The 16234-nt window shown below is 44.6% G+C and overlaps 1 protein-coding gene across 2 annotated transcripts in view; it reads left to right on the forward strand.

Annotated features, from left to right (window-relative positions):
* Positions 1-16234, forward strand: part of wwp2 (WW domain containing E3 ubiquitin protein ligase 2) — a 50136-nt gene continuing 33902 nt past the window's right edge. For both annotated transcript variants that reach the window (XM_070906767.1, XM_070906768.1), the window contains exons 1-6: positions 1-59; positions 1295-1376; positions 4985-5141; positions 5591-5712; positions 7187-7324; positions 15633-15708. In XM_070906767.1, coding sequence (XP_070762868.1) covers positions 1307-1376; positions 4985-5141; positions 5591-5712; positions 7187-7324; positions 15633-15708 — 563 coding nt within the window. In that variant the 5' untranslated portion in view covers positions 1-59; positions 1295-1306. The remainder of the gene's footprint in view (positions 60-1294; positions 1377-4984; positions 5142-5590; positions 5713-7186; positions 7325-15632; positions 15709-16234) is intronic.

The raw sequence follows: 16234 nt of genomic DNA on the forward strand, positions 1-16234 counted from the left end.
TGTCACTGAGGCGGAAATGAAAGTTCACTAGCGACAGCAGCGAAGCACAGCCGAAAAAGGTACGGGAAAGACTACATTTAAGCCTAAATTGTTAGTGTTTCACTGGGTGTAGCGTATTCTGACATGGACCACGTAACTACCTATGGAGCTTTACTTGTTGTCAGGTGATTAGAACAGGTTTTATCGGCATGTCCTTTTGTAAAATCCCCCTACGAAGCTTCCTTGCTAACTGTTAGCTTCTTCTAGGTCAAGGTAGCCAGAAATAGCCATATCGGACCGGACATGTCGCGACGCCCCCTTCAAAACAAATGCAAATTGTCACAGTGGTTTGAAAAACACGCATCGTTGGGTATACAACATTGTGAAGTGTTATGGGAATGCTATTTCAGTTCAAATTCGCCTCAAGCTATAGTGCGTGTTTTCTCGTACATGCATTGTATTTGTCATGAGTAACCTTTTGCAACATGGCTGTGTTTGCCAGTTGAGTTTTAGTTTGGTAAAAATGACCGGAAGTCAACGTTTTCTTAGCCTCGCTTGACAGTGATGCATAGAAATGCCTTGATCATCTTCCGTGTTTGTGTTGTGTGCGCAGCAGCCAAGGGTGTTTAAATACAGGGACAATGGAATTTTCTAAGCAGGGACAGTCAAATCCCTGCTAAGTCTATATGAAGTTTAGCCAGAATCCACTGAGTAGCGGATTTAGCTAACGCTGCGTAGCCGGTCAGCTTGTTTCACAAGGTTGACGGAAGATGCCGTGCGCTTTTGTTGTGATGGCTTTGATCTGTTTGTCTGCAGCCCGGGGACAGACCTCGGGTGGTCATTTGTTTCATACATCATAGTTCGCTTTTATTATGGCCAAGTGACATCTGGCCATGCATCACTGGGTTTTGTCTGGTCTTGCTGCCGAGATGCCGACAGCAGTCACCTTGATGCCGCAGCGAGTAACGTTACGTTCCACTGTTAACGGGAGGACGATCCCCATCCTCAAATCAGTTTATACAAAGTGAAGACCGACATTAGCAATAGCTCCAGACGAGACTTCAGCTTTGCTGCGTGTTGGCCTTGCATATGCTGTCCCCTTTGCATTCAATCCAGCAGGCTCCACCTCTGACTTTGCTCAAGGTGATGTTGATGGGGTCTGATGAGAGTCTTGGCACTCACTACGTCTGCCCTTTTTTGAAATGTATTTGGCCTGCTATATATACTTGTAATATATGTTGTTTTTCGTAAGGGTTGTTCTAATGTTTTGCAATGTAACAACAATATGTTGTATAAATGTGTGTGTGTGTTTCAGAGCTGTGAGGTCATGGCAGCTGCCAGCGTGAGCAGACCTGGCGGTGCCCACACCACTGAAAAGTCTCAGTTGATCTTGAAAGGTAATTATCTGTCTTTCGTCGCCTCATTGACCGACTGCGACAGACCGATACAAATAATGGCGTAGCATGTCCTTTCAAAATGAGAGTTTCCCCATGCCGCATTGTTACATGCAAAAACGTGTGTGTGTGTGTGTGTGTGTTTTCTCTCCAACTGAGTAAAAGCAGTCTGTTGTCTGCGTGTATTAGGTGCCTCTTTTTCATTCATGCGCTCGGCCATGGTGGCTCTGAACATTTGGCAGCATGGTCTCACCTGTTCTGTCCCGTCCGTCACAACATGAAAATCCTCTTTGTATGACACACCAACTTATGAAATTTCCCTTTTCTCACTTTTAGCCACTTCCTTTTTGAAAATAATGGGCCAACCCGACACAGACCGTCAGTTTTTTGTCTTGTCAGTTTTGCGCTCATTACCGATGGTTAGGAAGCCATTTTTTTCAAACCTCTCTCCCTTTGTTTTGCACAGCTGACCTGCTGTGTTCAGACCTTGTTCAGATGGGATGTGCAGCACTGCCACAGCATTTGTAGAACGGGGCAGGCATTAGGGCAAATCGGATAGTGTCAGACAAATGTTTATTTGTGTGTGCCGTGTTTTGACTGTCGATTTATTCTGGTGTGACTTGCGGGATGTGTTGTGTTGTAAATACAATGTTTAATACAGTAATGTAGATTTTTGGCCGATTGTCATTCAATTTACATCCACACTGGACGCCTTGATGATTGATTAACCCCTCAAAACTCATCTTGAACTGACCTGCATGTGCAAAGGAACATTGGCAAATATGTAACATTCTGGATGCTCATACGGGTTCAGTGGCTAACGTTATTGCGTATGGTGGCATAATGCAGCTCAGGTAGCTCATAACTTGGTTTATCAGATAAAATACACTCTAGACACTCATTGCAATGTTGGCCACTTCTTTACATTTTGAACACTGCCCTTGCAGCTTTGTTCTTCTGCGGCCCATATTGCCTTCGTTTCTTTTAATGCTAATGCACTTCAAGTTTTGCTCGTGTTGAAACAACGTGACCAATAATTCTGCAGCCTAACACTCCTCTGCTCCAGCGACTGAACACCTCCATCACTGCTGTCACCTGCACAAATGTTGGTTTAGGAAACACACCGTGAAATAAAAAATTCAGTGTGATCTTTTCTTTTTTTTTAAATTTTGTCCTCTCACAGCGTCTTTAAAAAAAGATCTGAGTCAAAATGGTTGCATAATGGGACGTCCTGCAGTGGATGTAGAAGGTACCTTACACTTTGATGAGGACAGTGTCATCACAATAGCTAGGAATGCTGGCCAAATCTAAAAAAACATAGTCATTAACCAAGTTGTAATGTCACTCAAGGTAATGTATACTTAAGTCTGAGCATGAAGCACTAGAGTTACATTAATGATTTCTGAGTACAATGTGACCAAGGTCTTCCTTTTTCCTCTTTTCTGCATTACCAGTCTTATTTCACAACCCTCCCCCCCCCAGTGTCATTCACTGTTGATTGTTTAAGCACTGACTCACCTCTTCATTCACCTCCAGTATTGATCTGCTCTCAACCACCGTCAACCTTTTCTCCACCCCTCCTACCTCCTCTCACTCTGTCGAAACCTACTTTTGATTCCTCCATTTCTGGGACCCTTCCACCTCTTTATGTCACCCCCCCCCCCCCCCCACCCCTTCAGAGAGCAGTGGATGAGTCACATTTATTTGCCAGATGTTTATGAGTTCAGAAATCATCAGCCTGTCTCAACCAGTGCAGATCTGCTAATGTCTCGTCCGCGATAGGAAGGAGTGCAGACGGAGGCCCTTTTCTCTGTCATCATTTATTCATCCAACCACTTGCCCTGATCAGACGCACCCTGAGAAACACTTGCAGGCTGTGTGTTCTTCAGTTTGCAATCCAGAAGTGATTCAGGACGAACAAATCCGCTCTCAATATGACTGACACACGCTGTAACAAGATTCTCAGGAGGCCGACAAGAATTCAAAGCCATTAAGCCTGTCTAAGCCCAGCTGTAGACTTTTTTACCACAGTTGCAGAGCTTCCAGTAGTGCTGAGATTCAGTGAAATATCATGAAATGTAGAGAGGAGTATTCAGAAAGGGTCAGAGAGTTGAGTAAATTCTCTGTAAGAAGCCAGGCAATATCAGGAAGTTTCATGAAGTTTCATTTTACACGAGTATAACACAGCAGTTGTACAACTCGTTCCGTGTTTTCATTTCGTTAGGTTGTTACAGTCCAAACTGCACAGTTCCACTGTGTGGAAACTGAATCCCAGCCTGAATAAACCAGAAAACAAAAGTATTTTTAGGCTGCAGGAGCTCTGATATAGGTACTGAAAGTCCTTGAAAAGTCAAGGAAAGTTCCAAATATTGGTTTCTGTTTTTTTTGTTTTTGTTTTTTGAACTTTAAGGCCTCATTGTGACCGTTTCATTTCCCTTCCTTTTTCTCAATTTTAGCCTCTTCCTTTTTTGAAAATAACGGGCCAACCTGACACAGACCGTCAGTTTTTTGTCTTGTCAGTTTTGCGCTCATTACCGATGGTTAGGAAGCCATTTTTTTTCAAACCTCTCCCCCTTTGTTTTGCACAGCTGACCTGCTGTGTTCAGACCTTGTTCAGATGGGATGTGCAGCACTGCCACAGCATTTGTAGAACGGGGCAGGCATTAGGACAAATCGGATAGTGTCAGACAAATGTTTATTTGTGTGTGCCGTGTTTTGACTGTCGATTTATTTCATAGTTTAATTCCCCAGACCCCAGTCTCATGAAAAATAAATGAAAATGGTACCACAGATGTTTTTCTTCCTTCCACTAGAGGGCGATGTTTACGTTGGTCTGTTTGCTTCCTCTCACACCAACATGCAAGTTGCATCCCAAAATCGATACTACATGCTAATTATAATCAAAATACTCAAAACAGTCAGTATGCGTACTTAAAACACCCAAACTGTTGATGGAGACTTTTTCCCCACGAGACAATGCGTGGGGAAAAAGAATAAGTGTGAATGGAAGGCTCCAGGAACACCTCAGAAACGGCAGTGGCATTTTAAAGTGGCAGTTTGATTGCTGTTAAACGGTAGAAGTATGATATAATTTCCTGTTAGTATAAAACAATGAAGTGTGTTGACGTCTTGTATAAAAAAAACAAAAAACAACAACTGCTAAAACGGAGACAGTGAAGCTGCCACAACCAAAAATGTGTATCTTCACTAGTGAATGAAAACAGATTACTGTTGGGTGGCATCCCCTCCATGAACTGTGGGACTCTTTAAGTGACACCTGAGGTACAAGCCTGTTTAGAAGAAGTGGTAAACAATCTGAAACATTATGTGTGTGTAATGTATGAATAAAGGTGGGACTGGGTGAGGTGTCGCTGATGTGAAAGCGAAACCTTTGACCTTTTTTAACACGGTTGAAATAGAAAATACGTTTCCTTATTGTGGTTGAACTTTGGCTGCAGTCGCACACCGTGCATCCCGCTCTGTTCAATTCTGCTCGCCTCAGTGTGACACTGTGCACCTTTTTCCACTTGCCTACTAATTCTAATGTATTCCTTTACAACTGTTTTCCTGAATTTGATTATGCTCGTGTGTGTGTGTGTGTGTGTGCTCAGTGGTTTCAGCAAAGCCCCAGTCTCCCAAGCTGCCAAACCGTCAATCTCGGCTCAGCTCCTTCGTCGAGGTGACTGCCGACGGCCTGACCAGCGAAACGAAAAAAACCGGCAAACGCAGTGGACACCTTGAGCTGCAGTGGAACGAAGACCTCACCCTGTGAGAGCACCATTACCCACACATGGACAAATCCACGCAAAATGCTGACTTTTGTAGCAGTCCTGTCATTTTATTGTTTGTCAACAACATATATAGAACATAAAAATCCATCGTATGCATCCTACCCTTTTGTTACATGCGTGCTGATACAGGTAATGGAAAGGAAAGGAAATAGCTCCAAATACTCTGCTGTAAAAAATATAGTTCATTAAAAGTAAAAGCTCATTTAAAACAAAAAAAGTCAGACGTTGTTGCCGTAGCAGTAGGTACATAGATAAGGAAAACAAGGATTCAATAATGAAATGTAGCAAAGCAAAATGATTGCATCAATTAGTGGTTGGCGCGTTTTTTGTTCATGCAAGTATTAATGCGGACTGGTTAGATAAATGTACTGACAACGCGGTATTTGTTGTATTTTGACCTGTTCACGTTGTCTTGGCGTTGCGCAGAAATGTGACGCCTCAGAGTCGCCTGGATCTGAAGCTGTGGAGCTGCCACACCTTGAGGAAGGAGCTACTGGGCAGCGCCACCATCGACCTGCTGGACACGCTGCGCACACACGATGGCAAGAGTAAGGACACACACACACACACTGGAAAAAAAAAAAGCAGTATGTAAACAAACGAGAACAACAACGTGGACAGAGACAAGTATGAATTTACCGCAAATGTATTTCAGATACAGAATTAAGAGAAGAAAGAAAAAAAGTAAAGAGAGAATAAGATGAGAGAGGTGGCTTATGGCTGAACCTGTTCCTCTCCAAATAAGCCTCACAGAGACGTGTTAAAAGGATGTGTTCGGGTGCTCCTTGTAAACTCAGAAAGTCAAATATTTGTTCAGTTATTTATTTGATCACCAAGGAGTTGTCCACAAAACGCTGATAAGTACTTGAGCTTGACAGTCGAGGCTGCGAGGTTTTTCCCGGTGAATGATGACCACCCGCGTAAACGCGACGATTCCTGACTTCACGAGTTGAAGATAATTTGAACGCTCCGCTAAACTAAACTGACCGGCTCACAATGGATCATGGGGTACTGATAACAAAGGATAGTCGGGATAGCTTCCAAATTGAGACAAAAGAAGGCTGCGTTTGTCGACCACATTCAGAGAAGCCCTTGAGTCTCGTGAGGCTGATTTGGCTAGGTCCTATTTCAGTCTTGAAAATGTATTTTGCTAAACTAAATACATTCTAAATACATTGTCTAAAGCAAGTCAGACTATAAACTGAGTATTAACCGTCTCTGTTACTGCTTATAACCAGTGAGGTTGAATTGTGGGAATATCATGTGGTTATTATACAACGTCCAGCAGTGACCGTATTCTGGGCCTGATAATAATGTTCAGGAGAATTCCCTGCCTTGTACTCGGCTTCAATACACATGAACTCTAATCTTTCAAAAAAGACAGCAAAACAGATCTTGCTTTCGTAACGTGACTGGCATCAGTGACTTGCTGGAGGCTGTCTCAGTCCTGTGTTGGAGGAGACTGAGCGGCGTGACGCGATTGCCGCTAGTGCCGCTCGCCTTTTGGCGTGCATTATCGGATACTCATAATGTGAACATTTTTGGTACGAGTGCCACCACCGCATGTGAGTTTCGTTACTGATACTGAGGGTTGTTATTTTACCCGAAGAAAATACAGTTACCATATTTACATTTGATGTCTGATCGTAGAAAAAGTCAAATCTGTCCAGCGTCAGTGTTTTCCCTAGTTTTCTGTGCTACGGAGCAATTTAGTCAAGCATTATTCACAAAGGTGCGATATTACTCCACTCTATTGGCTGGGTTTTGTTACTTCTCCTGGTCACAAATGTCTCAGCAGGGTGGCCCTCCACTGTTATCACTGTGGAAGATAATACACTGTGGGTTCGCACTGTCTTCTCATTTTAGAGCAGTAACAGAGGACGTCCGATTTCCTCCCCTCCATCGCTTGTCACTCTCTCCCTTTCTCTCCCTCCCCACCACCTTTTGTCCTCTACATTCTCAACCACTCATCCTCTCTCTCTCTCCCTCTCTCTCTCTCTCTCTTCCTCCCCCCCCCTCTAGTGGAGAACGTCCAGCTGAGTCTGGTGCTGCAGACGGAGAACAAAGGCTCGGTTGTAGCGGGAGGCGAGCTCAACGTCTGTCTGGACGGCATGGTTGTTGATCTGGGCTCGCTGCCCAATGGCAGCACGGCAGCAGACAGTGAGTCCCGCTTTTACCACAAACACACACACACACACACACACACACACACACACAGAGGCGAAGGTAATAACACACAGAGACGCACCTAGAGAAGCACTCACACTGAGGCCATGTGCACATACATATCACTGCCGTTGTGTGAAAAACGTCTAACTCCAGAGTAGTGATTTTTTTTATTCATTTGTTTTATGGAGAAGAAAGAAGTAATAAAAGATAAAAGTCAAATTATCCCCATGGGGAATTTAGGAAGAGGAAAATAGAAAAATAAGATATGAAAAAATGATAATGGCCATGTCAACATTAAAAACATGAGAGAGGGCCACAAACAAGAAGGACAACATTCTGAAAGAAAAAATGAATTGAATTGTGAGTATGTTGTGTGGAAGTTTAGAAAACTTGTATCAAAGTAAATCCTTAACAAATGCATTAAAAAAACCCTCTACAACCTTTGGAGTAAAACACAAAAGTGCAGAGCGAAGCTAACATCCAGAGCCGAACTCAGTTTGTGAAAAGCCGGCATTTTGGAAATACAAGTTGTTGTTTTTTTCACTCGTCTGCGAAAATATATTAAAGCGAACATGCACACGCGGGTTTTCCCACAGAAATCCAGACCGCTTATTAGTACAGAATATATTTTCTCCTCCTCTCACTCTTTCCCTTCCTGTCTCTCTTTTAAACGTTTGTTAATATTGGCAACAACCGCACAAACACACACACACGCACATGCATTTGTTGACGCTTGTGTGTCTCTCCATGCTGTGTTTTTCCCCGCTTGGAAAAAGCCAGAGGTTTACATCGTATTAATGGCAACTTTCCAAAGTCACGTCTTACCCACATGGCTTTGAATACATAGAGTTTGTGCCCATCCACATTTTGGTCTTTGTTGTGGTGAAATGAGGGGTTGGAGTCTTGTTGGTGTGGTGTTTTTAATGTGGTGTACAGTTGTGCCATAATGTACAACGGAATATTGTTATTATTTGATCGCTTAATGTTGAATTTATATTGTTTATAATTTTACATTGACTATGACTTGATATACAAAACATTTGATCTGGCCCAAACTTTAATTCAGTTAATTTCTGGAGCAGTCCGTTGTTGGTGCGGTGAGGATCCCTCATGATCCGACAGGCTCCCGCTCGGCACCTCTTGGTGCGTAAGTCCTGCAGGGAGGGGAGTGTGGTTCCTAGCAGACCTCCTGACCCGAGCGGAGCTGTCACCAAAACCAGCCAGTGCTGTTTCTTGTCAGGATGCTCTCTACAGCTCCGGAGTAGAGGGCTTAAAGGATCCTCGGAGAGACTCTGACTTTCCTCAGCTGCCTGAGGTGGTAAAGACGCTGCCTTGCCTTTCTCACCAGAGTGTCTGTTTGTTGCTGTCCATGTCAGATCCTCTGTGATGTGGGCTACCAGGTATTTGAGGCTCGCTCCCCCTCTCCACAATAGTCCCAAATCCTTAGTGACGCCTATGTCCTCTGTTGTTGAGCTCCCCTAAACTCCACAATCACCTTCTTGGTTTTGGCGACATTCATGATTCGACACCAGAGTGACAGGTCAGCCTCTTCCTCCAGGTAGGCCTTCTCATTGATGGCGGAGATCTGGCCCACTGTGCTCAGCAGGGTGAGGGAGTTGGCGGTGTGTCTACCCACCCAGAACACCTGGGAAGATGGTGGAAGTCTGGTGGGGAGTATGGTGTTGAAAGATGAAAATGTATTTAATGAACAGCAGTCTCACAAAGCCCCCCTTCTGATGAGAGAGAGTGGTGTGCGGAACCTGGGAGACCACATCATCCGTGGATCTGTGTGGCCGGGATGCAGACTGCAGGGGGGTCCATGGTAAGAGGGGAGGAAGGCGCAGATGCTGTCCTTGAATCGGCCTCTCTCATGACCACTGAGGTGAGGGCCACTGGTCTGTAGTAATTCATGAAGGCTGGAGAAGCGTTCTTAGGCACAGGGACACTAGTGGATCTCTTGAAGCAGGTGGTAACCACAGACCAGGCCGGGGAGAGGTTGAATGTTATGGTGAACACTGGAGCTAGCCGATTAGCACAGGACTTCAGTACTTGTATGCCATGTGGGCCTGCAGCTTTCCTGGTGTTCACACACGTCATAGCCCTCCTCGTGTTGTGCTCATCCCCAGCGGTTGATCAGAGACCCAGGATTACGTTAATAACCTTTTTTTTAGCCGTTACTGTCTAGACAGAGCGACTATACCTCCCCGTGTTGTGGCATCAGCTGTAAAGGCCTTTCACACCCGTAAGTGATCCCGAAAGGATCAGCGAGGCTCTTGTCGGTCTCGATAAATTTCCCTTTACTGGCCCCGTGTCAAGTCAACCCCACCTCTGCGTGTTCTCCCACTGCGGTGACACCCACATGCCTCAGGGCTCGTCTCATCAGGAAAAAGGTAGATGTTTCACGGAGCAGACTCAAATTAAAGTCTGATTGCACTTTTGCTATTTCAACCCCCCCAAACCGTTCCTGAAGATGTTGGGTCAGCAAAAATTCAGTTCCCTACTTTCGCTCCAGGCTTTCTCTGTGGGTTTTTATCTACTTTTGAATATTGTTTTGGCCTTTTACTGGACTGTTCAGATGTGCTACGGTTGTGCTATCTTCATCATTTACTTTTCAAACTGATTTTACCCGCTTTAAAGTGTACAAAGGGAAAGGTGGAATAGTGGAAGATAACAGTCATCCAGTGTTTTCTCCAGTCCAGTTTCTCTAGTTTTCTCTCAGTTTGCAGACGGGTTAGGGTTAGGCCCAGGCCTATGTGTGTATTTATTTATTTCAGCAAAGTTTGGACGCTGTTTAAATATTGTGTCAGAAAGAATAACATGTCAAGAGCATTGTTAAACTTCAAGTGACTTAATATCAGGGCAAAATGTTGACTGCGCACAGCTGCACAACTGCTACCATATCAGCCTTCACCATCTTGTATTCATTGAACTTTAACACTGACATTAAAGAACACATCATCTCCATGTGCATGTGTTGCTGTTCCCAAACCAATATAAAATCGTTTTGTAGTCTTTAGAGGAAGGATTTTAAACCCTCCACAGACTTGTTGACTCTCAGTCAACAGTATTTCCCTCTTCCAGGCACTGCGCTAACATTTTACTTTCCTTTTTATGGTTTGGAAGCAAATACTAGGTGTCTTTTTAACAAACACACAGTTATTAAGCTGCTCTTAAAACCATAGCCACGTCCATGCATCCATCCCCACTCTGTGTAACACACACACACACACACACACACACACACACACACACACACACACACACACACACACACACACACACACAAGGCTTTTCACAGAGCGCCACACAGAGCCCACACTGTATTCTGCTGAATTAACACAGGGCCAGCAGTAAAGGCCAAAAGCCTGCCGCAGCATGGGCCGCATAAATGTGTCTCTTTGTGACAGTTTAGATGTGAAGAGAGGTAAAGAGGAGGTGTGTTATGGGTGTTTGTGTGCATGCTGCTGTACCACGTGTCTTCACAAGGACAGCAAGATGGGGAAAATTCCTGTTATTGGGGGACGTTTTGGATTTAGATTTAGGTTAGGAGAAGATACACAGCGGTTTCGATGGACGGAGTGATTGGTAAAGCACCAATGTTTCTGACTTCTGAGAACACGGTCGCCGAACTCAATGGTCCGTCTGTGGCTGACTTTTTCCCTCCCCGTTGCTGCATTCTAGCACTGTAGCACAACTATCACTGTGAGGAAAAATTACACGAAAATGCGTGTACTCCTAAAAGCATTGGTTCCCAATCTAGGGGTCGAGTTGCGACCTTCCAATGGGTTCTAAAGATAAATCTGAGTGGTCGCAATATGACTAATCTTTAATCTATAAAGTTCTTTTTTTATTTTTGACCTAATCGCTCATCTTTTTTTGGTAAAATAGTGGATACCTGTTTGGGGTTAAAGGGGCCACAAGCCAAAGAGATAGGGAACCACTGCTTTAAAAGAATCGGTCGACATTTTGGGAAACGCGCTTCTTCCCTCTCTTGCCAAGAGTTTGAGGAGAAGATCGATAGCACCTTCTTATCTGTCTGTTCAAAATGAAGCTGCAGCCAGCAGCAGACTTGCCCGGGAGACTCCCTCCGAATTAAAATCCAAGATCTAACGCGTTAATCTGCGAGCTTTAGCGGTGCTGGTAAGCCCATTTTGCTACCTTTTGGACAGAGTCGGGCTAGTTGTTTCACCCTGTTTCCCGTCTTTATGCTAGGCTAAGCTAACTTGCTGCTGGCTCCAGCGTTGCTTTGAGTGCAGGTCAAAGGTTAATACACACACACACACACACACACACACACACACGCATACATAATCACAGACATCAAGAGTGCTTTTGTCTAATTTGTTTCTAAGAATTGTGTAAGTGAGCCTCATTGCTTGCAGCTCAGCAGTACAATCGCCTCCTGTGATCCTGCAGCAGTGTGCATGGTAGTTGGGGGGGGGGGGTTCCTCTCCTGGCTTGCAGGGGCAGGGATGACAGAGGTCATGTGTGTGTGTTTGTGTGTGTGTGTGTGTGTGTGTGTGTGTTTTGGGGGAGGAGAGGTAAGTGAACAGAGGGCTGAAGTGTGCCCTCTAAAACCAGGGTTTCAAATTGAGGCACTTGTCTTTGTGTGTGTGTGTGTGTGTGTTTTATGGTCTCCTGAATGTGGATGCAGGCGTGTGTTCTTGAGCTTGTGCGTATACTCGTGGGTGTGCATGCACATGTGTTTTACATTCTGTACTGTGTGTGTGCAGGCATATGTTGGCTGCCCGTATGTAAGAAGTGTATAAAGGTGGGAGTGTGTTGCCTTCTGGTGGTGTTAAGGCGCTCTGTGTTCTCTCTCTGAACGCACCTCTGTTAGTTTGGAGGTTTTACTCATTTCCCCTGGCAGCTTTTCTGGCGCACACACACGCACACACACACGCACACACACACGCACACACACACACGCACATACACACGCTCTAGTGGGCTTCATAAACAAACCCTTGTATTGAAAGATGGGGAGAAACAGAAGCCAGAGCAGAAAGATTTCAACTCTGGAAATGTTGGCAGACTTTGTAAAGGTTAGATTATTACACACACACACACACACACACACACACACACACACACACACACACACACACACACACACACAACTTCCCATCCCGCAGAAGCAGAAGCCACATGCACACTGCAACCCAGACACACCAGTGACTAACACTCGTCATCCTGAACACATCATGCTGGACTCTGCACATCAACAAGGCTGTATGTGCCAAAGCATTGTAACTTGCTAACTGCGGTTACACCTCATTTAAACCAGCAGTGTCCCGGGTGTAGACTAAGGTGATATACATAGTGATAAAGCAAATGTCCACGCCATAATGTCTGAATTGGGCTTAACCCATCGATAGTATTTCATCACATGTTGCAATAAAGCACTCCTGCTCATTGATTGGCCTCACACAATGTGTGATATTGAAGGGATATCATTTCTTATTATTTATCGGGCATTTTTGCCCTCATTATATAGTGACAGCTGAAGATGGAGAGGAAAGGTGGGAGAGAGGGGATGACATGCAGCAAAGGGCTGCGGTAAGGACTCAGCCTTTGTACATGGCACGCCCGCTCTACCAGGTGAGCTACCAGGGCGCCCCCAAGTCAGTGACAGGGGCTAATATTAATACAGAAGCACATTGTCCATAATAGACTACAGTACATGCATTTACATTACATCCCTTACATTTCACTGCGATTGTACCTTACATGAATACAAGTGTGACTTTATGCTGCTTTCATTTGAGATGGGAGTTTTAAGCTGGTAACTTTTGGTTGCTGAATCCTTCCGCCGCCATGGAAGTTTTCCGCGGACTTCAGTCGAAGTTGTCATTCACGGACCGTACTCGCGCGTTTAACGGCAATCCTCAGCAACACGCGCAAGCGATAAATGGTCTTTGAATGATTATTTCTGAGGTGATGCTGGAAGGACAAACATGCGCTGTATCCTAGGTTAGCCCGTTCACGCATTATGGCACGCCTTGCTTTCTCCATTAATTAAGCGTCCTTTTGTCTCTTACTTTTTGTCATTAGTCGATAGTGTAAAACACAAAAAATAGCAGTTAGAGTTGACTCTTCCAATCAAACTTACATTCAACTGGTGCAATAGACAGTAGTGCTGGAACGACGACTGAAAGCTCTTCGACAACAATTATTTATTTATTTAAGTTATTATAAGAGAACTCGGAGAACTGGGGTTCTGTTTTTTTTTAAAATTTATTTTATTTTAGTGTAGTTTTTGTGTGTTAAGACGGTCGCTGACTGGAAATTCTATTTTACACACCTACATTCACCTACACTCTCACATGTACGTGCGCACCAGACACACACCAGACCAGTAATGAGACCTGTGCCATTAGGAGGGGGGGGGGGGGGGGGGGGGGTGATGAACTCAGCGAGAAGGCAATGACACAATGGCTTCTCCTCAAGACCACTGTTTATTTTTCTGTATGTCCATCAGGTCTGCTCACAAGAAGCCCTTTCATAGCCACAAAACAGCGCTTGCTGTGTGTGTGTGTGTGTGTGTGTGTGTGTGTGTGTGTGTGTGTGTGTGTGTGTGTGTGTGTGTGTGTGTGTGTGTGTGTGTGTGTGTGTGTGTGTGTGTGTGTGTGTGTGGGAGAGAGTGTGTGTTTGAATCAGTGAGAGATTACCTGTTTGCTTTACTTTAGATAGGAGGATATATATATATATATGTGTGTGTGTGTAAATATGGATACTGTTTGAGGCCGCCATGCCTCCGGCGTGAGTGTGTTACACATAGAAAGGTGCTGTGTTTGTGTGTGTAAAGGAGCAAGTGAGTGTTAATGAAAAGCATGTTATAGGCCTGTGGTTTTCAGTCACAGTTGGGACTGAGCATATAGTCACACATTCCCTCACACCACCAAGACCGCATACCACCACACACACACACACACACACACACACACACACCAGCACAGACTACACAGAACATACAAGGATGAATGGTCTCTATTAAACCACCAACTGTACTTCCATTGCCACATGTTTCAAGTCTATGTGGATTTGATTAATCCAGAGGGTTTTTTTTTTTAATAAACACAAAGTGGCCTAAGCCTCACTATGGGAACTTTCTCCTTTTCTACACAGCTCTGGAGAGGACCAGTAACTTCTGTAATGTTCAAACTGTGACAGTAAAGTGGTGATGGAGCCTTTAGGGACAGACTAATGCTCGTGATGGGGAGGCTCTGCTGCTGAGTGAGCTTTAGTGTTAAAGTTTCAGCCTGTGTAGTAGCTAGAGACAGCATTGTTCAAGACTTTTTTTTTTTCTTTTTTTTTTGTGCCAAATTTGGAATCCACTGACTTTCAGCAGCCACCATCTGCTGTTGTTACCTAACCAGAAACAATACTCAGCTCAGCTTGGCAGGGGGTTGCTATAGTAACAACACATGTAGCGTAGGTTTATCCCAAATATCCAAAGTAAGAGCTGGCAGCCAGGCGGGTGAATAATCACGATCCTAAACCTGTCACTTTGATATGAACAAGTTGGAGAAATAGCCCGGACAGCTTGCTACACCCTCACTACAAAAATGCACAAGATGGAAAGGAAACAGAACCCATCAGTTCAGTTTCATCCGTTAAATCTTGTTGTTATTGAAACCAAATGATGATCAAATCAAATGGTCATGGTCAACACTCAAACACAAAAGTCTCTCACTCCCAAAATGCCCATTAAATCAACAGAAAACAAATTCAAATGAATTCAGTTCCGTTGTGTGTGGGGTGGGGGGGATGAAGGGTAATGTACATTAACCTGAGGCAGGAGAATATATACATAAAAAAAAAGAAGAAGCCTGGAGAGTTGCAGGAAAGGAGACTTCTCTTAACTTTCGATAAGTCCAACAAGGACGAGGAATGCCACATCTGCATCCGAGCAGATCAAAGAGGTGGTGGAACAAGATTCATCCAAACCCGCTCCAGGGATCAGCACATTTCCAGCAGCGCCTTGTTGCCTAGGAGAGTTCAGGAAATCCAGTCGGTTCTTGGAACAACTGCCACTCCGTTTTACTTTTGTATAAGTCCCGTTTTTTCTTCTTAGAACGAAGATGTCCACAAACTGCATTAAACTTATCTCGTCCTTCAGCCACTCTCGCTCCTCTTTCTGTTTTCCTCCATGTTGCTTTTGTTAGTCCCCCCCCCCCCTTCCCCCCCAATTCACAGGCACGTCTGATGTATCTCCTCACCTTCCTTTCAAAGTTGAAAATGGCTATTCTGTACTTTTTCTGTGCAATGATGATGATGATGTTGTGTGTCTTTGCAGAGATACTGCAGTCAGACAGACCCAACCTGAGGAGGACACAGAGCGAAGAGACTCCCAGTACAGCTGGATCTCACAGGTCAGCGCGCGCGCACACACACACACACACACACACACACACACACAGACACAGACACACACACACACACACACACACACACACACACACACACACACACACACACACACGCACACAGTCTCCAAGCACTGTTTGAAATTCAGATACAGTCCCCCAGATTCTGCAAGGGTAAAACAGAGACTGGATGTAATATGAGAGGTGAGAGACTAGCCAATGAATGAAAACGTGTTTGATGTCTGAATACATTAGATACTTTGATATACCCTCATATTGTCCATATTCATCGGGGTGAACGTGAAATGTCTGGTGGAGGAACACCACACAGTGATGCGGCTGGTCAGCATGCTCTCAATGACGCCTTGGTAGAAGCACATGATGGGTGCTGGGTCTCTTGCTCTCTTTAGCTTAGTAAACAACCACGTCTGACACTACACAACCACCTACACACCACCTACACTGTCGGACCTCGTTGTCTCCCCAATTCGCAGACATTTTTGGTCGCTGTAGGTTAGCTGCGAACCTCTCC

The sequence above is a fragment of the Enoplosus armatus genome, chromosome 6 (assembly GCF_043641665.1).
Source record: "Enoplosus armatus isolate fEnoArm2 chromosome 6, fEnoArm2.hap1, whole genome shotgun sequence".
Taxonomy (NCBI): domain Eukaryota; kingdom Metazoa; phylum Chordata; class Actinopteri; order Centrarchiformes; family Enoplosidae; genus Enoplosus; species Enoplosus armatus.